The sequence below is a fragment of the Neodiprion pinetum genome, chromosome 7 (assembly GCF_021155775.2).
Source record: "Neodiprion pinetum isolate iyNeoPine1 chromosome 7, iyNeoPine1.2, whole genome shotgun sequence".
NCBI lineage: Eukaryota > Metazoa > Arthropoda > Insecta > Hymenoptera > Diprionidae > Neodiprion > Neodiprion pinetum.
In genome coordinates this window covers 26,394,362-26,413,887 of record NC_060238.1, presented here as the reverse complement: position 1 = coordinate 26,413,887, position 19,526 = coordinate 26,394,362, and the positions used below count along the sequence as shown (strand labels likewise).

At 41.3% G+C, this 19,526-nt stretch overlaps 1 protein-coding gene across 2 annotated transcripts in view; it reads right to left on the bottom strand.

The window, feature by feature from the left end:
* Window positions 1-19,526, bottom strand: part of RyR (Ryanodine receptor) — a 35,224-nt gene that overhangs the window by 4,472 nt on the left and 11,226 nt on the right. The window contains exons 15-51 of one of the 2 annotated variants that reach the window (XM_069137991.1): window positions 18,358-19,466; window positions 18,080-18,288; window positions 16,828-16,927; window positions 15,400-15,598; window positions 14,699-15,319; window positions 14,605-14,634; window positions 14,005-14,149; window positions 13,625-13,920; window positions 12,982-13,515; window positions 12,658-12,890; window positions 12,463-12,565; window positions 12,230-12,388; window positions 11,991-12,106; window positions 11,377-11,916; window positions 10,469-11,287; window positions 10,211-10,365; window positions 9,683-9,866; window positions 9,300-9,577; window positions 8,997-9,217; window positions 8,813-8,903; window positions 8,397-8,713; window positions 7,993-8,296; window positions 7,665-7,818; window positions 6,760-7,557; window positions 5,674-6,692; window positions 5,224-5,595; window positions 4,332-4,441; window positions 3,950-4,043; window positions 3,617-3,859; window positions 3,462-3,482; window positions 2,913-3,324; window positions 2,414-2,818; window positions 2,094-2,310; window positions 1,145-2,003; window positions 851-1,062; window positions 493-739; window positions 139-417 (exon numbers count right to left, since the gene is read on the bottom strand). In XM_069137991.1, the coding sequence (XP_068994092.1) occupies window positions 139-417; window positions 493-739; window positions 851-1,062; window positions 1,145-2,003; window positions 2,094-2,310; window positions 2,414-2,818; window positions 2,913-3,324; window positions 3,462-3,482; window positions 3,617-3,859; window positions 3,950-4,043; window positions 4,332-4,441; window positions 5,224-5,595; window positions 5,674-6,692; window positions 6,760-7,557; window positions 7,665-7,818; window positions 7,993-8,296; window positions 8,397-8,713; window positions 8,813-8,903; window positions 8,997-9,217; window positions 9,300-9,577; window positions 9,683-9,866; window positions 10,211-10,365; window positions 10,469-11,287; window positions 11,377-11,916; window positions 11,991-12,106; window positions 12,230-12,388; window positions 12,463-12,565; window positions 12,658-12,890; window positions 12,982-13,515; window positions 13,625-13,920; window positions 14,005-14,149; window positions 14,605-14,634; window positions 14,699-15,319; window positions 15,400-15,598; window positions 16,828-16,927; window positions 18,080-18,288; window positions 18,358-19,466 (12,205 nt within the window). Of the gene's footprint in view, window positions 1-138; window positions 418-492; window positions 740-850; window positions 1,063-1,144; window positions 2,004-2,093; window positions 2,311-2,413; window positions 2,819-2,912; window positions 3,325-3,461; window positions 3,483-3,616; window positions 3,860-3,949; window positions 4,044-4,331; window positions 4,442-4,811; window positions 4,925-5,223; window positions 5,596-5,673; window positions 6,693-6,759; window positions 7,558-7,664; window positions 7,819-7,992; window positions 8,297-8,396; window positions 8,714-8,812; window positions 8,904-8,996; window positions 9,218-9,299; window positions 9,578-9,682; window positions 9,867-10,210; window positions 10,366-10,468; window positions 11,288-11,376; window positions 11,917-11,990; window positions 12,107-12,229; window positions 12,404-12,462; window positions 12,566-12,657; window positions 12,891-12,981; window positions 13,516-13,624; window positions 13,921-14,004; window positions 14,150-14,604; window positions 14,635-14,698; window positions 15,320-15,399; window positions 15,599-16,827; window positions 16,928-17,364; window positions 17,465-18,079; window positions 18,289-18,357; window positions 19,467-19,526 lie in introns of both variants that reach the window. The other variant, XM_046636301.2, reaches the window with a different exon arrangement.

The following is a 19,526-nucleotide window of genomic DNA, read 5'->3' as shown; positions in this document are numbered from 1 at the left end:
AGAAATCGATACAAAGACATTGATCCAAGATTTTCCGTAGCTTCCAGCCAGCTTCTACTGACAAAAGGATCGCCGGCTTGCAGGAGAAAACAGGTTCTTCGGAGGAGAAAAATAAGAAGGAAAAAAAAAATTTCATACCTTGAGGTGGTAATAGGCGACCAGCATGGCAAGGGACACAATAGAGTGCATGGCAGCCATAAGTCGCATGACGTGCGCCATGTAGTAGAAGTCTTCCGACACTTCAACAAGTTCCAAAGGATCCTCCTCTTCTTCGGAACTTCCGTTACTACCGCCACTTCCCCCGTCACCGCCGCTACCATCGCCATCGGATGAACCCTCGCCCGAAATCTCTGCCAACAAGTCAGCTATCGGATCTCCGCTGCCACTTCCGTTTTCCTCTTCACCAAGCGAAGTGACCTGACAAAGATCGTCATTTAATCCTTGAACGACGAGACACATGGATTACCATACCCATATGTTAGTAACAATTACCTTATAAAAGAGCAACATGAAGTTTATACAGAAGGCCAGTACTAAGGCAACGTATTTCAGATTATAAAAGTTTCTCGCTAGGAAAGACACAATGCGGTGAGTGTATTCGGAAAGGTCGATACTTGAGCCAGCTGAGGGTTCGATTGCAGTTTCTTGTTTCGCCTCTGCCTCGACAGCTGCCATTGCAGCTTGCTGAGCTGCTGCCGCCTCGGCTGTAGCTGCTGCTTGTGCTCTGGCTTGTTCTCCTCTGTTGAAGTATATTCTCATTATCGATAGCTATTTGTTGTTCGTTCGATGTGTGACTACATATTTTCAGAGTTGGATGAAACGACAGCAGCTGAAATGCGAATCAATGTACCCTAATAAGTCTGCCAATGTCACAGGTCCTTCCGTTTCGGTAGCAATTCCGTCCACTGATCCTCGAGGATGATCTTCGCCGACTCCTTCGTCTTGCGTACTCTCACCCGTTTCTTCCATACTTGACTGAGGTGTAGAAGCGGCAGATTCGTGGGGAGCTAGTTTAATTTGACCACCTTCTTCTTTCGTTATATCCATTCCAAACGCCTGGACCTGTGAATAAGCGTATAATTCGATTGAAAATCATTTTCACGGACCAAATTGGCCAGATAAAAATGTTACGCGTCGATCGAACCTGTAAATTTGAATCATCGGGCGTTGGCGGTAAGGCTGGTAGTAGCCGTAACGGTTTTTCTTCTTCTTCCTTGATCTCAACTATCGGTTCGTCAATGTGCGGTCCTCTCATTAAACTGAGCAATAATCTCATGAAGTATCTGATAACGCAGCCGACGCCAAATCCAGAGTAGTAGAATGCATAGAAAATCATTTTAAAGAAGCCAACAAACAATTCCGGGATTGTCATTTGCTGCATTTCGGAAAATTTGTTCTTTATGTTGGTCGGAGAGAACATTGAGAAGAAGAAATAAACTCCGTCTTTGAAAGCCTGAATTCCCCTTCGGATCGGATCCTTGTTTCTTTCATCGTCATCTTCCGTCATGTAGGTGTAAGATGATTCTCTTGCTTTTCCGATACCGCTGCTCTCTTCGACAGCCATCAAGGCACTTGCGTGCTGCATTTCAAATATAGCATCTTCGCAAAAATTAATAAATGTCTCCAATTTCTCTTTGTCACCTCCTTCGGTTACTGTATTGTAGAAGAACGCTCGTTTCGATTCTTTGATCTGCGGTTTTTCCCACTGCTCGATATTGGATTCTTTGATTTCAAAGTAAACACGCTCGATTTTTCTACTACCGCCGAGAATTTCTATTCGCCCCAGGAACGGTTCAAAGTAATTGAGCACAGAACCTGCTGTTTCAAGAAAACGTGCAAGCCTTGGCTCGTTTGGCATATGTTCTGACAAATTTGTCAACAGAACAGCGAGGTTGAAGCCAATCTCTTTAGCAGGCTCGTGAAAACGATCCATAAATGCAACATAATCAATTTTGCCGTCGTGATTTGTTTCGCAACAAGCTAGTAAGAATTCGATTTCCTCGCTGCGAATAAAAATATTCATTCGTTTCTTGAGTCGTGGGCGAACTATTTTTCACGAAGGCGAGAGTATAAATGAAAAAAATGCTACTCACATGGTATAACTTTTTTGTTGTTCCATCTTTTCCTTAAAGTCTTTCGGATATACCCATCCGTCGTTATTGACGTCAACTTCGAGGAAGCTGGGCGAAGATATAAGATCCTTTAACTTGAGGAACATGTCAAAGTATTTCAAAATTAATTCAACATTTCCAGCAGATTCCACGAGCGTATCCACCATCTGCTTTCCAATGGTGCCGTTTACAACGTTACCTGAGTAGCATAAATAAAATAAAGTGATCAGTACACCTCTTTCAGCAAAACATGGTCTCCCGATCAGTGACATGCAAACAGCTCAGTTCAACGAAACATTTACCTTCTAACATAGACAGCATCATCGTGATCATGTCCTTTTGCAGATTTAGTAATTCTTTGAGAAGATCTACTTGGCTAGAATGCTTGGAAAGTTTGTCCTGCATATGTGAAAAGAGAAACAGAAATCCTCCCACGGCATCCCAAAGCCTAGAGTGTGCCAAAGCTTGTTGGTTCTGAGCGCAAGGACCTTGAATAACTTCAGTCAGGGTGTTGAATACTTGACTTGCGACTTCGATAGCCTTGAAGAAGTTTGCTTTTCCAGCTGGATCTATGAGTTCCTTGCTGGAGTAGTGCCAGTAAAAGTCCATGATTGACTCCTGGAGACGAAGGAGGTAATCCACAGTGCATATGACTACGTTCACCGTCGTTGTGTTGCCAGCTTGGGTTCTCAAGTAATTCTGCCAGTCTGTAGAAAAAGTATTTACGTGCTTGGAGTTTAAGGTACGAAAAATCAGTACTTCAGGAAATAGGAGGAACAGTGGGAAAATTTTTTTTTTTACCTAAATTGTGCCCTTCGCAAGTCAGTTGAATAAACCTGAACAACGCACAGGTGAATTCAGCATCATGCATATTTTTTTCACCCGCAGCACCTTCAGACCCGACTCCCAGACCTTCTGCCTTTGTGTTTCTTTCGAAAGCATCGAGATCTAGTACGCTACACGAATTCATTAATCCAGCAATTGAGGTGAAAAATCCAACATCTTTTTTCTCTTTCAAATGGTTCAGCATCCCCTTCTGAATCTCGATGTTACCACCTCGTAGAATTGAAATGCCCAGCTCTAAAGTTTTCATGACCATCTCGCTTGGGACACCCTTGCAAGCCGAAATATGCAGCAATACCATTTCTGCAACTCCTCGATTTGCAAGACGAGCTTGATGAAACAACAGCTTCTGTTTCTCCATTTCTTGTTCCTAAAAGAATCGGATGAATTATGTCCGATCTTTTTTTCACCTCGAAAATTTTCGTCGAATCTAGTATGTGAAATAGGAATTTTTCACATTTCATCTAGCGTTAGTAATGTGTATAGGTAAGTTAGTAGAAATCTTACCATGAGTTTGTGCATAGGCCTCTTGGGTTATCGATTAAAAGAAGAGAGGATTGTAATTAGTGGTATTAACAACAGTTCTTTGTTCCCATTATTAACAAGAAAATAGCTCCCGGTGTTAAAGGCTTAGCCTGGTGTAAGTGAAGATATGATCTTACATGAATTGATGCCGCGCCTTCCTCCTCGCCCCCTCCCTCATCTTCGCCTTCCTCTTCTTCCTCCCCGCAAGATTTTGATACTATTTGCGCATAACTCATGTAGAGGGGATCTTCTTGAAGAGCTCCTGAACGTTCAGTCATGGCTCCGCGACAGAACGTTGTAACTAGTTGCGTTAAAGGATCAGGTTTACCCTCCTCTTCCGTCTTATCCATCTTTTTCAATTCTGCATCTTCGAATGATTGCTGTCAAATAAGTACGTCATTATTTTCTCCGATCATAAAAATGCTGATCAGGTAGCGCATAAGAATTGGATTAATATAACGCGCACTCACCGTTAGATCTTCAATCATAACTTCTTGTCCCACATTCTCGTCTTGCAGCCAGAGTTCGTAATAAGTTCTTGCAAAGATATTGATTGCCCGATGCCTGAAAATTTGTGAACTAGCGTGAACAGTCATGGCATAGATAATTGATACCTGTCGTTACACGTTTTCTCTTGCACACAAAAACAATGGTCTTATTTTACCGAATCCAAATCAACGCCGAGAGCGATTCCAGTTTAGACAGGGAGAGTTTGTGAGACAGGACGGGTTTTTAGATCCATATTTGTCGACTATTAACGAATTTATTTGTCCAGCGGAGCAGCACCAAAAAATTTATTTTATTTTGACACGATTACGGTACTCTCCTTGTTAGTTACCATAACAGATTTACCTCCTCAACTTGTAAAGTGGTTCGCTTCTTAGGCACGCAATCGCAGCTCTTTTTCTAGCAGCGCATAATACCCGTTTCCATCCGTCACGCGAAGGCGGCGGTTTTGTGGCCTGGAGTTAGCAGCATGCACATTTATCACTCAAATTGTTAGTAACGTGAGAAGCGCAAAGAATGAATTCTCGCCAGGTGTATAGGCCAATACGTTATCACAACGAAACGCAACAGTTTGCATTTATTTCAAAGACTGATTTTTCAATATTCTATGTCTGAAACTTACAACCATGCGTATAGAATAGAAAACGTAGCATCAGAAATATCGAAATAGATAATCAGATTCGAGTGAACGCTTTGTATTGAGGTCAATATAATAACATCTGCTCGTAAATTTTGGCCAAGCTCAGGGTAGAAATTAAGCTGAAATTAAAGTTGATGAATTTGAAAAACAACACAGCAAATCAAGTAAAAGACTAAGTGGGATACCTGGGTAAGGAATGTAGGGAGGTCTGACGGAAGCAAGCAATAACTGCTCGCTTTCTCTGTATAGACACCACCGAGCGATAGCTACTCTTGCTCTGCTGCTGGGGATGGTCTATCTACTCGTACACATAGAAATTAGAAAATAATAAGGAAAATTAACGGCAAAATAAATCTTCGTATACTTTACTGAAATAGAATCAGTTCCATGGAGTAATTTGACGAGTACGACTTGATTGAAATGGTCCATGGACAATTGAAAGCTGTACTGCGTCTCAGTGGCAAATTGAACAAGGTGACTAAGAAAGAGTTTGTGACCAGAACTACTTTGAGGAACGTAAGTCGTTGTTGGCCGTGTGAAAATTTAATGACTCGATGAGTTCCAAATAGTCTGATAGGAATGCTTTTTGTGCCTTACCATGTGAAGCCCGTAAAGCACTTTGGCCATTGCCACAATTCTAGTAACTACATCGTCGAGTTGTTGAGCCTTGACCGGTTCGGTCACATCTTTTTTTTGCCCAAGCTTTGAATACAGGTAATGTTGCCAAGACATTTCATCAGCCGGATCGATTTTGTCCGGCAAAGTAAGCTGCGTTGTAGCGAACTCAGTGATTTCATATTCAGGAAGTTTCTTTAAAAACCTATCCTTACAATGCTGGACGAGTTCCTGTTCTCGTCCTGCAAACAAGTTCAAGCCAACAGGCAACAATCGTTTCAGGCAAGCAACCATCAGCGACGCCTGTACTTCCTTGTCTTTGTCTCGTTTTTTGTCCCGATGTTTCTTCTTTTTCTGTTTAAAAAATCCAATTCGATTAATGACGAAACCATTTCAGTAGTTAAAGTACAACTTTACTGATACGAAAAATACCTTTCCACCACCGGACGGAGTTGTGCCATCGGAAACAGCCGTCGGTCTTCTGGTAGCCGTAGGCATGATAAGAACCATATTGTCAATTTCATTGGCTGATATAAAGTTCTGTTCTTCGCGTAAAAAGTACTGTGACTTAGACCAGGTATTGAATATTGCTGCAACGTGATTATAAAGGTCTTCGGCTTCCGGTATGTTGTTACGCAGCCAATGATTACGTTGTAAATCGACATACTTAATAAGCAGCGGGTAAAACGAATATATATCTCTGACAAGGAGTTGCCAGTCTTCCTGAATTTGTGCTTCTATCTGAGACGTATCGTCCGTTGACGACTTGATAAAGCCACGCAACGATTCCTCCTTGTGGAACATGTTGTCGGTCCGCTTTTTAACACGTTCAGCAAGTGGCAAGAACGGATCCTTGAGCAGCTCTTCAGATGAATTAATGATAATTTGTTGCGTGTAAGCCGCGATGCGTGTCATCCACGGAGCATTCTCGTTTCCGATGTTCTTTTTGATCAATTTCAACACATTTTTCAAGAGCTGGTTCATGTGGTCACTCGTAACCATGCTCACGTACGTTCCCTCATTCGGATTGACGTTGTCTGGACCTTGAGCCCACCAGAAAGGCAAGTACGAGCAAAGCAATGGTAGTATGACATCGATAACGTGAGGGGCGTCGCTATAAGTTTTTTCCGATTCCACAAACTGATCTACCTCGGTCAAGATCGTTTCTAACGTAGGCATACTCGATTCCATCCGAGACATTATATCTTGAGCCTCGAGGGAGTGATCGGCGATTCTATTTAATAGCGAAAACTGGTTGTGCTTGTTCAAGTGGGGCTCTAGGAAGGCAACTGGGAAGCAGCTGGAGAAGGCTCCAAGGCAAGAACCAAGATTAGGTTTGTTCCGTTCGATTTCAGTTTTCAAATACTTCCGATCGTGGGTTAGAGTAGCGTCGATACCCAACGTATAAAGAGATGCCAGCATTTTGTACGAGGCAACTTGAATCTCGTCCACTGCAATGTAATCAAACTCTTCATACATAGATCACAAGCTTAAAATCGCAGGCTGTATCATACTTACGCAACAAGTCACTGCCGTATTCGCAAGCCGCTAAGTGATCGAACATGGAGGTGAGGACGGGTAAAACAACGCTGTTCACATAAGACAAAGAAGTCGATGTTTTCAAGTGCGTTCCTCTAAGATGACTGTATTTTCCTTCTTGCAAATTGCCTATGGTATGTCCCAAGTCATCGGCCGTATTGTTGAAAAATGTTAACATCGACGTTCTGATAAATTCTGGACAATTTTTTACAAGCGATTTCGCGTCGATACCTTTGACCAACACTTGCAGACATCGAACCGTTATTCTAACATCTGCCCCGAATGCAGCTAATCGTGATCGGAGCAAACTCGCCAGCTTGCAAAATAACGCAGCAACCATTTCTTTTTCTTTCAGTGACGCAGCTCCTATGTTATTTGTCGCAGTGGCCACGGCGATAAAGTAATTTCTGTGAGTACTGAAGTACTTTTCCATCAATGGTAGGACCACTTTACTGAAAAACTTTATATCTCTTGTCGATGTTTTGAAACTGTTCCTCCTGCTAAAGGTGTCCGAAGGCTTCAACAACTTCATGTTGATAGTAGCTTTATCCAAATACGCTATCAATTTCTCAAGCAAGGAATACGCGAATCGTAATTCTACAGCTGCTCCGACCCCGGCAACTTCCGTATCCGCCGTACTACTGCGAACTGGCTTGTGCAATTTGTATCCTTGATATTGTAGATATTTCAAGAACTCTTGGGAGCGTTCACGATCCTTGCGTTTCTCTTTGTCGGTCAACAAGTCGTAAGGCACCAGCTGTGGGTGAATACCACCTCCTGTAAAATACGGTCAATGTCAATGATTCCGTTTCTCGGTTCAATTACTCATCATTCCTTCCACATCTCAAGTTAAAATTCACTGACAATAACTGGATCCAACTGACCGCAAGTGATGAGCTCCTCCTTCTTCTTTTTAGCCCAAATGTCATGAGCGTTGTCAGCCAAACGCTCAGCCATATTTTGCATTTCTCTACTGAGTGTCAGGTTGGTCATGTCAACGGGATGAGGGTTGTAGTTGAACGGATTCGCTGCGTCTGCCTGAAATTGTGTGTCCTCAAAAAAACTTGCAGTTAGACACGTGTTGCGGGAGTTGAAAAAATAAATAAATTCCATTTCAAACAATACTTCAGAGAGTAGTATTAAAATTAAATTAGCTAAGGAAACAGGTGTCATCGAACGAGCAATGAAACTATAATTCACTGTTTTACTCACTTGGCTCTTAGACGACCTTCTCATAGAGCTACGACTTGTAGAAGGTACGTCCACTTCGGAGTGTTCAACGCTCCACCCAATAGCAAGCAGTGCCTTCAAACTTTCCCTGACGGGTTCCTTATAGCGTTCTTTTTCATAATCATTAAGCAAATTGTAAGGCTTCAGTCTAGGATGTGTCTTGTTTAGATCAGACCACTGTTCACCGTACGTCCAGCTATTTTCTAGCTTTCTATTAGCCCAAGCATCGTGATAGTGCTCAGAAAACTTTTGTACTATCGAATTCAAATCATTGTTCAGCACGACACTGTGAAGAGTTCAAAACGTTTAGTCCATATTGCTACTCGCATTGAATAATTGTAGACTTTTTAATTATTCTGCTAACGCAAACATATTTTCTATGATACCTGGACGTGTTGATCGGCTGCGGATTATATGGTCCGTCCGGAGATTGTGTCGAGGCAGACTTGCTCCCGTACCATTCGTCGTCATAATTTTTCGATAACGAATAGTCGGGAGGTAAGGCACAACCGATGGCAGTCAAACAAGGCAACGCCTTACCGAACAATTCCGGATCATAATCCATTTTGGATAATGAGTCGAATATGTTACTGAACAAGACCATTGTCAGACGTTTCTCTTCGTCGCTTGAAGCTCCGTAAGCTCCTTGACCGCTTGTCGAGCCGTAGTATTTAGCACAGCGGTCGTAATGTAATGTCAGCAGCTACACAACCCAGTTAACGATGAAGAACAAAAAATGTTTGAAACATATAGATGAAAGTATATTACGGTAGTGGATAGAAATCAATAAAATTTTACACACCCTTAAAGCTACTGTTGTATATTCCGACAATTTCGAAACATCGACGGTCAACTTTCGAAGGAGCTTCAGCAACATACTCGGTTGCATTTGGCTGCAAAGAGAAAAGTGTGGTTGAAAATATCTTTAATCTAAGTTCGAACCAACATTTTCACTCATCGACACAGAATAAGTAATGGTTCTTTACCTGGTCAATGCCACGAGAAAATCAGAAACAGCTTCACGCTGTCCCTTGGTTAACATCCTGTTCTTACTGAGACGATACACGGTATGCAACGTAGCATCTAATAAACTCGCATAGTTATCGGCTTCATTGTAGAACTTAGAATGTTTTATGAGGAGTGGTAGTATACTGTTTCCTATGTATCGATTCATAGCTAAAGCCATATCAGATTCGTAGCCGTCATTCTGGAATGGTCAAAGATACTCTAAGAATTTGGCGATATAATTGAATAAAATTTTTCATCTCAATTGCTGTCAGTTCACTGACCCTATCCAGCATGGTAGCAGCCCTAAGGTCAGGCAAAAAAGCTTCTTCGAGTAATTTGAAGAAAAGTTCCTGCGTTTCAATCCCATAAACACGTTCCAAAAATAACACTATACTCTGCTTGTGCCCCGGAATTAATCCAGACGGCATGTCACTCTTAGGTCTTTCCTCGCCAGCGGCAGGATTTTGCAGTGTAAATCGGAGTGAAAGAACACCTTGTAGATCGTCAAGTGGGACAAGAGAACGCAAAATAGCTCTTGCTCGGAGGGATTCGTTTTTTCCTGTGAAAGGAAAATTCGTTTACATGAAAAGTACAAAATGAAATTAACAGCTGAGCTTAGCCGAAAATATGATTTATGTATATCATAGGGAAAATATTTCTCAACCTTGTTCTATGACAGAAGAATCTGGAGCACAGCGTCCCAAGAGATCTACTAAGGTACAATAAAAGTTCAGAATGGCTGCTCCGGTATCGATGTAATCTTCGTCATCGTCCGACTCGGGAAGAGGGTGCTCAAACTGAATAACCATAGCTGTTCCTTCCGTTTCGTCTTGAACCTGTTTATAAATCTAAGTTGATATCCAATTAGTATACAGATCGTGCACATGCTTGGCAAGGCCGGGTTTCTACACAAGTATGACTATATTGTGGTGCAGAAGGAAACGTGTAACAAAATGGTGAAGTAACATTCAAAGAACCTATGATAACACAAATCTATAGGACGTTATCAACGTTGGACAACATAAATCAATACGAAAACCATCTCAGACTCACGACTAATCAGGGTAACGCATAATGTGTGTCGGACAAGGGGTGGCGGTTTGATGTTTTGAATTTTCCACAATAAACTACATGCATAGAGACGAGCCTTGTTTTCGTGGTTCAGCATTGACCCGTTGGTTGAATTACCTACCTTTCTACGATCCGCGATACGCTCGGACATTTTATTTGCCTCCATGATAGCTCTCAACAGACCTTCTCCTTCTCCGCGAAGCGCAGGACCCAAGCATTCTGGCCGCCGAATGAGCAATCTTATCACCAAGTTAGCATTTTCTTCGACACTTTCACCTGGAAAAGAAAGAAGGAAGAACAAAAGATACATACGTTCCATCGGTGAAAGTGTAATTTTTATTCCATATTCAAATCTATGACTTTGGGGTATCAAACTTACCATTGACCCAAACACAGAAGCGCAAGAAGTCTAGGTAACGTTCACCCTCGACTGGATCCCAACCAAGATCTGGATATCCCTTTTCAACTAACTCGGAATTTGATTGCAGTCCACAGCGAGATAAATAAATAGCGATCTTTTCAAGGTAATGCTCTCTGAGTGCGAGAGCAAGTTCGGTATTTTCCATCAGCGAAGAATATGCCACGTCGAGTGGCGTTGACCCCCTTAGCGAAGGTCTCGATAGAAGGATATTACTGTTCTCGAGCAAGAAATCAAAATGATCAAACATAGCTTTCTGATTTTGCCTCGAGGTGCGGCAGAAATAGCAAAGAAATCGGCAACATGCCACCACCATTTCGTGGGAAGTATCTTTTTCTTTGGCGGCCGCCTCTCCCTCGGCAGCCTGACTCTGTGCCTGAGCATCGGACTGGGCTTGGGCTCGTCTTCCCAGTGTATTCATCATTATCGCCATTACGTTCTCGTGAATTCTCAGCACGCGAATCAAGTCGGGATGTTGGAAGAACGTGTGATTGTTCACGAGCTTCCAAAGACGTTCACGAACCAGTTCCTCTTCTTCCTGAGACATTTGAACAGGCAGCAATGCACGGATTTGACTCAAACCCACCCACATTTCAGCAACATCTTCCTTTGTCTTGCTATTGATTATATACGTCTTTTCTAACGCTCGAATCAATTCGCCAACGGTATCGTACTGGCGTACCAATAAACTGAACATTTCACGGACTAGCTTCGGTGTTTCAATTTGCGATTCTTCTGCCCATTTGACTATCGTTGCTATGAGTACTTTGCGAAATACCTCTGTAGGATACGGTAAAGAAAATGATGAAATTTTTGCATTGAAAAAGTATTTTAAGGCAGAATGGTGTTGAAAAATATCAGGGGCTCACCTTCCGGGGTTTTCTTGACAGGTTCCGGTTCAAGTTTCGGCTCTTCCTCAAATTCTTTGACGGCATTTATGAAATTGAAAACCCGTTTCATAGCTCCTGGCTTCTCGATTTCTATTATTTCATTTGCAGCATCAGCCGCCTCCTGCAGTGCATGGAGCGACACGTAGGACATCAACTCATCGTGAAATTCGTTCATTTTCTCCCTCAATTCTTCACCACACGGACAGTTTTCTTTCTCTTCCTCGTCTAAATTTTTGAATCCTAAAATAGCATTCATTTGTTCGCGAGGCGGACATCTGAACTCTTTAGTTTTCTTTGCCGCTACAGCCGATGGAAGGTCAGACTGTTTAATATCAATATAACGCCGGAGTTGATCGGACTGAAGATCACCAACAAAATCGTGACTAAAGGAAATTATTGACTCGACACGATGCCGAAGCTGGATATCATTCAAATGGTGCAGCAGGTAGCACATTTGCAATTTTGCGCCTTCGGCCATCTTCATGTGTAGCAATCCTTTCTTATGTTCATCTTTTCCCTCTGAAATTGTTGGAATTTTTTTAATCAATCATCCTTGCGCATTGCAAAATCTGAGAGTAATCGTGATTATTTACCTTTTTCAAAAGTCGGATCCCAGGTCTCTGGATTAATCATTATGAGCAATTTGAAAATATCTTCATTCCTGAGCATTCCAACAAGTAGTAGTCTGTCCACAAGTTTTAAGAGTGGTCTGAAAAAAGCAATATATTGTACAGAACTTTGGGCTCGAAATATTCCACTGTATAAAGCGGATATTAAAATGTGAAAAGTAAGTTTGTATGATTTTTGTTGCAGAGCAGAGGTAGACACTTACAGAAATAAATTTTCATTGCTGCCTCCAATAGGATCTCGATTATGGACTTGATTAACTTCCACTGCTTCATTGAGGGCCATCATAACGTAATTACGAACCACATCAAGTGGGAAATACGGACTGTACAAGTTTCTAATATTTTCGATGCTCTGATTTTCACTGGAAGGAAGTACCCTTGATGCCGAAAAATTAGTAAAAAGGTTCACATCTATACTGAAAAAATAAATACTCACTCGATGTCGGTCATTTTCATCTGTGGCCGGACCGATTCAGTTTCCAAGTATCTCAAGCTGTGCTTCATGTCAGGATCTTCGTAGAGATCCTTTATTTCTTGCCCTTGGAAAAAGAACATACAAAGTGTATTATTTATAGTTAGACAAGAAGAAAATACACTGTATAAATATAACGTTCGTTCCGCCAACACTCACCTAATGGAATGATGAACTCGTTCTTACAAACTTCCATAGTTGTGGCATGAGACTCGAGATGCAATGCAATTAACAGATCATAAAAACCTTGTCGAAGCGGACCGGACATATATTCGGACCGAATAGCATAGAGTAATTGCTTCTGATCCACATGCAAACAGAGAGCATGTGCTGCTCTATAATTCGATTGATAGCACAACGCTGCATATAGTGTGAGCGTATGGGCGTGAAAGCTGAAGAACAAGTATGGAAGATGAGTAAGAGATGCGGGAGGGTATAATAAGTAATAATGTCTCGAAGGTGTTTGCATTAATTAATAAGAACCTTAGAAGTTTGTCCATTTCAATTAGTTCAAGAATATCGATGCATCTGTCCTCTTCCGGAATATGCAAAGCAAGCATCGAAATTGCATCTTCGCACAACATCGACCATCCCCTTATATCGGATAGCTTGAGCGCATGCACTTGGAGGGATTGATTGGGTACCCTGGCCCACTGATGAGGCTTAAGACATTGCACTTTCAATCTGGGCGGGAACTGAGGAATCACATGACGCTCCGAGTTTTGTAAAACAGCAGCTGACAACGGCAACGTAGTAGACGTTCTTCCCAATTCTATTTGAAGTATTTCTCTGCTTGTTGCCTCAACGAAAATAGCTGGGAATAACTTTGTGTCCGGTTCCATTTTAAACTTGTGACTCGTTTCTTTTCCTTCGCAGGTGAAGGACACCCAGCCGGTGGCTATGTCGACAAAACACCCAACGAACATGCCTTGCGAAGCACCTTTACCAGAAGCATCTTGAGTCACTTCGTTGTAAAGCTCGTCGGCTCTCACCATGTAGCAGCTCTGACGATCAACCCTTGATTCGATTAAAATCAGTCCATCAATTCAAAACAACCATAAACATCAACACTGATCATTTTCGTCTGAAATTTATTTGACACGGATTTAGTGTAACTTCGACTTACTGCTCTAACGGTCTGTCGTAGTCGTCCACGATTACAATTGACGATTTTCTAACTCTCGATAGGTTGAAATCTTTTGTATGCAAATGATACTGCGAAGTTACCCATCCGACATAAACATGAGTTGGATCTTGACCAGGGAATATTCTTACTCCATAAAAGTATTCGTTCATCAATTTCAAGCAATCCGCATCGTATATTTCATTTCCAATTGCTTCGACTCCCGTCCCAGAGAGAACAGACATTTGCTTCGGCGCGTTGCGTTCCGGAATTTGTGGGGGTACCACTTTCAAATCGGTCTAGAAAAATGGCAATTTAATTACTTCAACATTGTTTGGGCAACGAGTTGCATAGTCGATAATAACGATGTGTCGGATATTTACAGTGGAGACTCTAACTTGAGCCGGTCTCGACCCTACCCTAACAAATGGCAAAGGCTTACTGCTTCTGTCCGAAATATCTGACCTCATCGGGGGTTCCGGAGTTTTCGATTTTGCTTCCGGTGATTTTGTTTTGCGAGAGAAGAACCTGGAAATTTATTTTTTTCAATAGTTCATAGGTCAAGTAAAATATTCTACTCCTTACGTAAACGCAAAAAGTACGTATTACAAACTTACTAAATCTTTTATGTTCGGTTTATATTAATTATTATCATTAGATTCAGATGTGTGGGATTGCAATGTAAACATTAACCAAAGGGTAATGATTCTACAAGAATCAATCCGTGAGCAATGATATCCAATCAATCCTATCGAATGGTATTATTAATAATTAGTTACAACAGAAAAACTTTCCAAGCAATGATTTCTCTACCAATATTCTATCGCAGATCAATACTGATAGCTTATGCTCAGTCCGAATGAAGTGAATAATGATTCTTATTCATTGATGGCTGTGGAAGATTTGTAAACAGTCATCAGTTACTAGCGTACACTCCTCTGTTATTTCTGCAATAAAATTTCTCATACAGCTGAACAACTTACGATAAGTCCTCCATTTCTTTGCTATGCTTGCTAACAAAAACAGAATAATGGAATTAGACTTTTGGAAGATTAATTAAACGTGGCCGAAATTTACCGGAAAGGTGATCGCCCCCTCTTCTTCTTGTCGTCCTTGAGGTCCCCGTTCATGTCTCCGTAACCATTCACCTCGGCTTCGCTTGTGGCTCTTTCCAAAGTTCCGCCTCTCGACCCATACATGTTGGACCGGGATAAAGACCCTTTCCTCGGGGGTCTGGAAGGCTTCATTCGTTGCATCGGAAGCGGAGATTCCTTCATAATTTCATCAGCTTCGACCGCATCTTCCGAATAATTTCTTTGAAGGCCCTTGATGTCACTCATGCTGAATCCGGACTTGATTATTTGCTCCATGTGCGCTGACTGGGAAGTCCCCTGAGTTTGCTCGGACTGTTCAACGAGAAGTCTGTTCTGACGCATTTTTATCTCTTGCCATCGTCGCAGTTTCTCTCCTTCGGTTATGAAACTTGATTGGCAAATAACGGGCAGCGATAGTCTCAAAAATTCCCAGTTGGCTTTCTCCATAGTCTCAAAAGTGTTGTGCGAGATTTTCAGACAAGGCGGTGTGTCGGAACCAGCCGGAATTCGAGCCACGTCAATCCTTGTGTCAGCCATGTCGTCTGTATTTTCAAAGATTGGCTGATCTTTGGTATACCAGAAAGTAACGGGACGATTCATGTTTCTAAATGGATGGGAAGAATACATTTAGTTATTAAAATGCAGAATTTCACGGTAAAAAGGTTTTCAACGATTTATACTTACACGCAGAAGGGTTCATAGCCTTCTTGCAGTCCACAGGTTGTGAAAAATTTCAATGTATTCACGTCTTGGCCGAATGTTAATTTAGCTTTTTGTCCAACCCCAAGCGTAAAGGCTGGCACGAACGAATCGCCTTGAACATCTGCAAACGATGTCTCCCCACCAAGGGCGTCCATTAGCAGCTCGCCGTTTAATGAAAAACCTGACCAACGAAAATACTTGTATGGATTTACATGGAAATATTAAATACAATAACAACTGTCCTACTATATAAATACAATGACTCGAATTTGAATGAGAAATATCAAACTTTGATCAGAAAATATTGATTCCAAAAGTTACGCAATACAAATACATGATCGAAACTGTGCGTCGCACATTTCATACATCTATATATGTATTTATTATCTAACAATAAGAAGCGCCAAAGGTAGGTTGTACAATTGGGTATTGATTTGGATGTTAGTGAAAATTCAACGACAAAGTAACTTGAATAAAGTGTCCTTTTAGATACGAAATACCATGCGAAAAAAGTAAATTTGATATTATTAATGACACGAGCCATGCGTAAGCATTATTGTACAAATCTGTAAAACGTGGTGTTAAAAAGAAAACGAAAGAAATGGCAATATGGTGGTGGAAAAAAATAAAACTTGTAAATCACATCAATCGGCCTGAATTATCAACGATTTGTTACACGATAATGTAAAAACTATAATATTGTCGAATCTCAAGATTTTTAAATCGAATTACGATTCGTTAGAATTTTCGATAGTGAGCTTTACTCAGCTTATTTTGAGCACGGTCACCACTAATTGAAAAGTGAAGCAGATGACATTGACTTATTTTCTCTTCCTCGTGCGTTCTTATGTATCTATTATTAATTCCCATCCAGACTAGTACTACGTTCAGGGCACTAAGCGTATAATATTTAATCAATTTTTTTAAGTATTAAAAAGCCGAATTTCAGAGCGAACTTTGGGTCAGTGATTAGTGTAAGGTGTGAATAACAAGTTAAGAGTACAGCTTAAGGAAAGCGCACTGGAGACCAATGAAAATAATGGAATGCAAAGGCATCACATTGGACAGTGAGCCAAGTGAGATTTATGTTCATCTTTTGGAAGCTAGGATAGAATATGTGCGTATACATATATTCTGATAAAACAATATTTTTCTCCGATCGAAGGTCATACATTTCGACTAATCATGATATAAGCTTGGTCACGCTACGGGTGTAAACGAAAAATTCTGATGACACGAAAAAGGAACTGTGAATTACAGAGATCAGAGAAATAAAAGTTACGTCAATATAAGGGATTGTGCAAAAGAAAGCGTGGAAAAGGTGCACTGGTGTCCAGCACTCTTGTCTTATACTCTTTAATTACAGCTAGTAACGGCAGCTAAAGCGTTTGCTTAAAGATTCTGCCTTACTAATTGTTCGGTCAATAAGATCCAGGAAAACTCCAACAACGTCCCCGACCTGCCATTGTTTGCCGAATGATTCGGCTGTGCCTGAGTATACTTTTTCCTCCTTAAAATAAAATTTGATTCATTCAATATTTCATTCACGAAATGAAACTCAACCACAATTGTTGGCTGTATCAGTGTGACTTGTTAAAATCTATTTAAATGGTTTCATAGCATGATTCTCAGAGTTAAAGTAAGTTGCTATCGTATATTTTTGACAAGAAATAAAGCAATTCATTCGTATACGGTGATACAAATACATTTCGATACCGAATAAGGTAGAATACTATAAGACGAGTTTAACTATGTGGGAATAATTATTGTAGAAAACTTCGATCTCGAGATTGTTTTACCCTGTGTGAAAATGGTCCTTAATTGGGAGAGGTGCAAAATCAAATCAACATATATAAACATTCAGCGAGACGACGACACGTAATAGTTTCTCAAAAAAAGGTTGTTGTAAGAAAATAATGGACGGCTATTGGGAAATGGCTCTCTTACTGATCGTTCCGTCTTGGACATCAATGAAACAGCCAACTACGTCACCCACTTGATATTTGTGACCGAAAGACTCGTTCGAACCACAGTGGACTTTGGTCACCTAGCATTTCAGGATCAGTTATTTTTTGTTTACAAATTACTCGATCCTCGTTTCATTTACACTAATTAAAACGAGTTTAACATTTGCAAATACCGCCTCTGATATCTTAAATAAAGAATCGTAAGACTGATCAAAATTCAAAAGATCAACTCGACTTTACTAATGATGCTGAATGAGAGTTTGAAACTCAATACTAGGTTTACCAAACTCAGTTACCAACTTTCCCCCATTTTCGATAACCACATCTGTAAGGGTTCAATTATTAACATTTCAAAGTAGATATGGTGGCCCAAAAAAATTATAAAACAAATAACTGGACTCATTCTCAAAACATTTTTTCATCGTTTTCCTCAGAGAAAACTCATTTCTTTCAAGTATCTCTCTGAAACAGTATCAGTCTCACACAACAGGGACAGATATTGGGATGAGAGATATTACCACATAAAGGATGTACACTTTGGTCGGGAAAAGACCATGATCAGTTATTTCTTCTTATTTATTTATTTTTTGATTTTTTTTTTTTTTTTTCTTTGGGCCACTGATGGTGAATGGAAATATTTTAGGGATGAGAAAACAAAAAAATCAAATTTAATAATAATATTCAGATTGCCTTACGTTGTATCCGTCGAAAGCCCAGGTATTTTCATCGCTACCGAGCATGCTACCAGGCATGCAATCGGATTTTGCCCAACCTACTCGCATGGGTCCAGCAGTGAGCACTTCGAATTCAAAATACCACTTTCCACTGGCGACGGCGTAATTTTTTTCCACCCTGTATGTTCTGAACAAAAGTTGCCGTAATCTGCTGGCCTCCAAGAGCAAAGCTGGAAGGTATAAATTCTAGTTGATCATCATGTCGAGTCACGTTAAATTTTTTTGACGGTCAGATTCACCTTCGTGCTGCTCTCCCGTTGGTGGGTCGAGCATGTACCCATAAACGAGCAGTGTTCTGACAGTTTCGCTGGCTGTGTCCCGGTTCGCTTTCTTTATCGCTTCGTCAACCTTGAAATAAGGTACTAAATGCGGACTCCGCCTCATTTCGGAATCCTCGTTCAACCCGTACGTCCATCCCTGACTGATCCTCTCCTTTGCCCACAAGTTATGAGTATTTTCGGCCAGTTGATCTACGAGTTCCTCCATCTTTGGTGTCAATGTGATTGCGCTCAGGTCTAGTGGAGCTGGCTTATAACCGTTCGATTGCATGAACGGTTCGTTGGGCAGCCGTAAGGTTTTTATTCTAGACGGTGGCTTGTCCATGGTGATGTAATAACCGAGAGCCAGGATAGTTTTCAAGGTCTGTACGGCCAGCTGAGTATCGTAGCGTTTCTCTGCCGCCGGAAGTCTTTCAAACTGGATAATACACGGATGTATTTTTCTAAGATCGTCTCTTTGTTCCCCGAATATCCAGCCAGCTTCAACTTTATTCATAGCCCACATCTCGTGGATATTCTCCGCCAGCTTGTCTCTTATCTGTTCGATATAAGCGGGTAGATTGATCATGGCTGTGTCTACGGGTGTTGGTACAAATGCCGTGTCGTCCTCAACTAGCCAAGGCCCGGCAAGGACCACTTTGTTCATGTTACCAAAGTAGAAGCAAGGGTCCAGAGAGAGAATCTGTTGCGGCAATAGACTTTCGACCAGTGGCGAGAAATCGTCCGGAGGTTGAAACTTGAGGCGTCCGTGATCACCACCCAAAAGAAATCTGCATGATAATTTTGAGGAGCAACTTATTGCCGGAAAGAACATTCCATCCAGGTTGAAGTCGCGGAAAGATCCCTTGAGGTGCATTCCGTTGAACGCAAAGGTTATTACTGGAATGGTCAAGTCCAAAGTGCATCCAATGACGTCCCCCTTTTTTATGTAAGGTTCCGTCGCGTCCTGTACTATTTGCGTTTTTCTACCGCCCGACCAAAGATAAGCACCGTCAAATCCAAAGGAGTACAAATCGTCTCCAACTCCGTTGCCGCCCCACTTTTCACCACCGCCTGGATACGGCGTGTACCTGCGAAGAGTAATTTCTCAATTTATATGCATCGACCTGATTCAAAAGCGTTTGCTATTC